Here is a 6,909-nt window from a genome sequence, read left to right as displayed (position 1 = left end):
AAGAGTGGAAGCGGAGGAATGCAGGAAGAGGAGGCTGCTGCTGGATTAGAGAGAGGGACCCTCGCCATTGCTCAACTCCTCCTTCGTCTTCTTCTCTCTCTAGTCTCTCACCCCTCTGTTGCTCAAAATCTCTCTTTATCCTCCCTCGGCTTTGTTTGGGAGAGCGCTTGCACGTGCTGTGCGCACGAATCTCGACTCGCTTTTACCCTCTTTTTTTTAGACCCTGGAATCTCTCTGTCTGTTTATTATAGTAGTCCCTCAAATTTTTTTCCTATTTTTTCTTTTCATACCAATTTTTTCATGTCCTAAGTTTAGCTTAAAAGATCCAATAATCGAAAAAAGGACTTCCCCTTTTTGGATTATTTCATTTTTTTATTAGATTTTGGCTTAATTACACTTAAATAACCTATAGTTTTGCACTTATACATGTTTTAGCAGCACTTTTTTTTAAATTTGCATTTCTAACCCTCACTTGTTTTGACAGCAGTTATATGTCCTAAAGTTTTTAAAACTTGCACTTAAATATACTCAACTGCACTCTTGCTTCCCCTCCTTTCAAATATTTAGGACTTCCCTTGAAGAAAGGCTCCTTATCCAGATCTGACTGGCAACCTTTGTTGGATTTCATTCATCGTAAACTCTCCTTATGGAAAAGCAAACAACTGTCTATTGGCAGCCGCCTCGTCCTCCTCAAATCAGTCCTTTCCTCCATTCCCCTATACTACATGTCTTTCTTTAAACTTCCCTCATGGCTCATCAAAGTTATTGACAAAATTAAACGCAATTTCCTATGGGGAGGGGCTTCTGAAAACTATAGAGGCAACCATCCAGTCCGGTGGGGGATAGTTTGCTCCACTAAAGCTTGTGGAGGTCTGGGAGTCACTAACATTCACCTCTTCAACATTTCCCTCCTCTCCCAATGACTCTGGAAATTCTTGGACAGCAGCAACCATGTAGGTAGGGTACTTCAATCCATCTACAAGCACAACCTACATAGTCCACCACCACACTATCAATGCTCCAAATTCTAGAAAAATGTTCATTCATGCTACATATTCTTCTTTGCCTTTGAAAAATGGTCTCTCGGTAACGGGTCTAGAGTCTGCTTTTGGGAGGATAAGTGGATAGGCGACAACTCTCTAACAAGCCTCTTTCCTAAAGTTTATGATTTGCTTTCTCCAAACATGTTTCCATTGCATCCCAAGGGAAAATTTCAGGGGGAAATTTGGCAACGGAAACCTATTATCAGGCGCCCCTGCGGAGAGGATGAAAGGGGTCAACTTCAAGCTCTTCTTCAATTTCTATCTGCTTCAAACTTGTATCCTACTCCAACATCTGATTGTCCAACATGGACCATATCAGACTCAAAATTATTCTCTGTCATGTCTCTTCACTCTATGCTAGCAGATGGTGGTCTGCGATATCAACACAACTATATCATTTGGAATAAAGTGCTGCCTAGTAAAGTTCAAATCTTCTTCTGGCTCCTAAGTTCTCAAAGATTGAAGACCAAAGACAGATTAGCCTCTCAAGGTTAGCTACAAGACTCTTGTTGTTCCTTCTGTAGTGAACAAGAATCTCATGATCATCTATTCCTTTCGTGTCACCTGGCTAACCAAATTTGGGATCTGTTCCTCCCTAAGATTGGCATAGGATCCCTCCCTACCAACGTTGGCCAGTGCTTATCTATTTGTTCTGACTTATCTATCCAAGCTTCAGTTCGCCTCTTATGGAGCATATGTTTCCCAACTATCAGCTGGGTCCTATGGAAAGCCCGCAACGATTACATCTTCTCTAACCTCATTAGCACTCCTCGGCAAATCATCAACAAGTCAGTTTACTATCTTCTTTTCTGGTCAGGTGCTTCCAATTTCAAGAAAACGCTAAAGATGAAGAATATCATCCGATCTGTCGGGCTTGCAGATATCCTTGAGTCGAGTGCTAACAGCAACGAGATCCCTTGATCCGCGTCTTGGCCTCTCTGTTGCTTTTGCTTTTGCTGGATTTTGTAGTTAAATTGTGTTTTTCCTGTTTGCTTTCTTTGTTGGTAGCTTACTTTTGTTCTTATCTCCAATATATCTTCTACTGATTTGGATTTTTTCTCCATCTCGAAAATATCGTTTTAATCATTAGAAGATATCTTCTTTTGTAAGTATCTCATAATTTTGGTTATATATCATACTTATGATAGGGCAATATGCCCTATTTTCCATCAAAAAAAACTAGAGCATATTACATATTTTACCACCATGTCATCAAACTAGAGAAAGTTCCAAATTTGATATATATGTTACTAAACTGGATTTAAAAATAAATGTAGTCTCAATGTCACTAAACTGGATTTAAAATCAAATTTGACCTCCACATCGATAAACTGGATAAAATTTATATTTGACATCCACATCGATAAACTGGACAAATTTTTAATTTAACCTCCACGTTGATAAACTGGACAAAATTTTAAATTTTACCTCTACGTTGTTAAACTGGAATAAATCTTGAATTTGATCTCCACGTTGCTAAACTGGGTTCAAAAATCCAAGTTCCATTCCATGCCTTCAAGTCAAACCTAAAGCCAAATTTCAATCGCCACATCTTAGGTTAGGATTTTACATGAAAATTTGTACATTGGGGGTATGCCCCTGATTAAGCCAAGTACATGATCATTTAAATAATAATATTATTATTATTGTATTTTCTTGTTTTGTAAGTTTTTTTCTTGTTCTGATGACTTGTATTGACTCTTAATCAAAGGTTCTCTTCCTCAATAAGGGTAATTAATAATTGACTCTTGAATCTATTGGAAACCATGAAGCCACATAAAAATAAAACCCTCTCCCGTAGGATGATTTTGACGGGATCGATATACAAGACAAAGTTATCTATTTTAATTGGATGCCTTTATCCACAGCTAGTTGAGATTGGCAATTTTGACCCCACAAATATAATAGGAAAAAAAAACAAAAGCAAGCTGAAAGACTACCTTAGCAAGCCATTGAAGCATTATGGAGATCTAGTTGTAATTATAGGAGATGATCACGCTAGGGGAGATCATGCAAAAGCTACGGTGGAGAAGTTAATTTGGTAAATGTAAGCCAATTAACCGTGCAAATGATGATGACGAGGATGCTGATGATGATGATGATGATGATGACATCCCTATGTTCACCAATCTCCTCAGGTGCAAAACTTAGATGAGGATGACACTCCACCTCAAAACAAAAGTAAGGGCAAGGCACCAATAAAACCCAATTCACAGAGGCCAACTTCCCTTAAGGGTAAAGTGGGCAAAAAATCAAGTTTTGAGCATGAGATCATGCAGCAAAGGGTTGATGAGGTAAAACAGTTTTCTTCCTCTATGAAGTCTGTTAATATGCACCGGACAGAGAAATTTTCCAATGCTGTCTTTTGCTCATAAAGAAAAGTACCCAGTTGAAGTTCTTGAGCTTTTTTATGGTGGTATATGTGAAAGTGAGAACTGTTGTGCGCCGCGGAAGCCCTAAATTGACAAATCGAAGGCACACACAAGACAATAGTAGACCACAAACCAATGCAAGCCAACCAATCACAGCACAAACACAAGATATACGTGGTTCGGCAATATGCCTACGTCCACGGGGCAAGGAGAGGGAAGCTTTACTATTCAAATCAAAGGGGAGTACAGGTTAGGGTTACAAATCTTACCCAAAACCCTCAAATAAGACCAAAAGATCTCTCAAATAGACTCCAACAATAGAAGCCCTCAAATCTCCCTTTGCTCAGCTCAAAATCGCCCAAACTCTTGCCCTAAAAACGAGTTTAGGGTATTTATACAACTCCCAAGCGAAACGGGTCTGAAAACCTGAACCAACTGAAACCCGCTTCGTCGGTCGACCGGGTCGGTCGACCGCGATCAATTCCGGTCGACCGACCCGGTCGACCGACCACCTCCAGCAGAACCCCGAAAGAATCCAGAGAGCCGTCGGTCGACCGGGCCGGTCGACCGACCTCCTTGTGCACGAATCCGGTCGACCGGACCGGTCGACCGCCACCTGTTTTTCCTGATTCTGCTGCTGATGCTGAAATTCCTTCAAGAACTAAGCTAAGGCTTTTTGTTGGAAAGTCAAATGGTCGGGCAAAGGACTAAACTGGACAAATTCAAGAAAGTCCAGCAAAATAGTAGCTAGCTAGTGAAGGTAAATTTTTTGTCTTAGTTTTTGCTTTTTTTGTTATATGTTGTGGTGTTAATGCATAAATTATCATGAGGGTAACTTTTGGGTTTTTTGCTTCTTTTTGTGGATGACACCGACTGAATTACACGTGTAGGAGTGAGCTTAACGTATGCTCATATCTTTTGCTGGATCTATGTTGCTTCTTTATGGCTAAAGAATGTTGTAGGTTCAGTGTTATATCCCCTAACCATGAATTTTTGGCAACAATGGTACAATTTGGTGAGTATATGATGGTACTATTATGAGTTTAACTGTGCATTTTAGCCAACCAGGCTACGATTTTATTTTTGGGAGTATATGCTGATATTATCATACAAATTTTTCTCTTTAAAATTTTCTCTATCCATATATATATTTGTAACTTTATTATTACTACTGTACTCATTCTCTTCAAGTTCTACAATTTAATCTTCGATGGATGCAGGAAAACAGTGGAATGAGGAAACTTCGTGCATAAGTTACACCAATTGCATCGATAATAATAACTGATATAGCAATCTTGCATCTGTGTCTCTTTTTTCTAATGGTGCTATAATGATTGTCACAGAATATGACATGCAAAGCACATTTTCTATTAACACCGTCTAGGCGAGGCGTTTTACTATTGCCATGACCAAATGAATATTTGCAGCCTGCAGTTATTAAATACAATATATGTCTTGCATATCTGATTTCTTATGACCAACCTGAGCCCATTAGAATGATCATATGTGTCTCCTTTATATAATGGTGCTATGATGATTGTCACAGAATAAGATATGCAAATCACATTTTCTATTAACACTGCTTAGGTTATGGATACGCGGCCTACAGCTATTAAATTGATAATATGTTTTGCATACCTAATTGTTTATGACCAATCTGAGCCCATCAGAATGATCACCTTCTCAGATACATATACTCATTTATTTTGGGTCCTTTTTTGGTTACCAGGATTGTGGTTTAGTTGGTTTTAATATATTGGTGTAGTTAATGATTTTTTTTTCCCCTGGCGTCAGATTTATTATCTCATTATTTTCTCTTTATTCTATTTATTGTTTATGGTGCAATGATGATACTCAATACCTAAAACTAGTAATTATCCTTGCAATGTATTAGCGAGGCAACAAATTATCATTCAGTTGAGCAAATTTTTGAGATCTGCAGCCAACATTGGGAGTGCAAGTTTACTGGTGTTACATACAATAATGTAAATGAGAAACATCTGAGCTTATACATCTCATATTACGGACTCAATTTGTGCTATATTTCAAAAGGTTTTATACATGAAAATTAATTTTCTTTAACATATGAGCGTTCTGCATTATATTTTTAAAGTACAAATTACAATGTTTGCAACAAAAAGAAAATTGCAAAAAATCACTAACATAAGAATACATATTTTTCAATTGTCAATTCGATGATTTGCAAGCTTCAGTTGTCTCTTCAAATGTTCTGTTTTCATTTCTGCTTTAACTTGAACAGAGACTTGCTCCTTTTTGTTCTTGAATTTCTTGATATCACTCTCATCATCAGCATCAGTCCAAGCAAAAAATTTGCATTGTCTGTTTGTGTATTTGGCGCAGCCCCAAAAATACCTCCCCTTGTTTATTTCGTTCTTGCACAACTTCAATGGTGTTAGAATTTTACAAAAGCAGTGCACCTTCATTACCCCCTGGGAAGAAAGTGCTGCGGACCCCTTGGAAGAAAGTGACGCAGCGCGAAAGTGATAACCTCGGAATCCACCAAGGGTGTTCTCTGATACCAATTGACGCAGCCCGGAAGTAGTAGCCTTGGAATCCACCAAGGGTGTTCTCTGAATCCACAAAGAACGATCTTCAAATCCACGAAGAACTTCGAATCCACGAAGAAAATATTGAGAAGAGAAATTTTATTGATGAAAAGTTATTCTTCTTTGGGGTTACATGACTCTCCTTAAATAGAAAAACAAATAAGACTCCTAGTAAGACTAGAATTACAAAAATAAAAAGTATCAAATAAGACTCCTAGTAAAACTAATATTACAAAAAAAAAGTGTCAAATTCTATCCTAAAAAGACTCTTTATAATAGAGGAAACAAATCATGAATCAAAATTAATTTTGTTTCCTAATCTAATTTAACTCTAAAATTAAATTTATTTCCTAATCTATATTTTCTAATCTAAATAGACTCCAACTCAGGTTAAGCGTCCTACATCAAAAAGCATATCAACAGATTTTAGTATGCTACAAGTATTGGTAACACTCAATATTGGGTTGGAGATAGTATACGATGCCACAAACCTTGTATATCCATTTTATATTTGCTATTTGACCGTTGGCTTGCTGTTTGTCACCGTCGGAATGCATTTTTATCAATTTCTAATAGGTATGGTTACCTTTATATGATAGTTCCAGGCTGTTTTGTCCTATCTGGGTGGTAACCTCACCAATGGTGACCTTATACAACATTACCCATTTTGCACTTTTACCAACCAAACAAAGGAAATTGAGGAAATCAAAATATATTGTCAGGTTTCTAGCTTTTGAAAACAATAAAAAGAGAAACCTTTTGAAAACAATAAACCAAACAATAGAAATGAAAACATGACATTTCCACCATATCCTTTCCATGCAAAACAAACACAAAAAAACCATTTGGCTGAAAACCTCAAAAATGCACCGAAGTTGTCTTTCAGCATGGTTTTCCGATTTCCTCTCTTTTTTTTTTTTTTTTTTT

General features: G+C 37.5%; 1 protein-coding gene across 1 annotated transcript in view; it reads right to left on the bottom strand.

Annotated features, from left to right (window-relative positions):
- LOC109842098 (putative lactoylglutathione lyase) overlaps nucleotides 1–2,107 on the bottom strand; it is a 23,434-nt gene extending 21,327 nt beyond the window's left edge. The window contains exons 1-2 of the mRNA XM_020411009.1: nucleotides 2,057–2,107; nucleotides 894–989 (exon numbers count right to left, since the gene is read on the bottom strand). Of these exons, the coding sequence (XP_020266598.1) occupies nucleotides 894–989; nucleotides 2,057–2,107 (147 nt within the window). The remainder of the gene's footprint in view (nucleotides 1–893; nucleotides 990–2,056) is intronic.

This window comes from Asparagus officinalis, chromosome 5, assembly GCF_001876935.1.
Source record: "Asparagus officinalis chromosome 5, Aspof.V1, whole genome shotgun sequence".
Classification (NCBI taxonomy): domain Eukaryota; kingdom Viridiplantae; phylum Streptophyta; class Magnoliopsida; order Asparagales; family Asparagaceae; genus Asparagus; species Asparagus officinalis.
The sequence above is the reverse complement of the archived record's forward strand: the minus strand, read 5'-3'. Positions and strand labels throughout refer to the sequence as shown.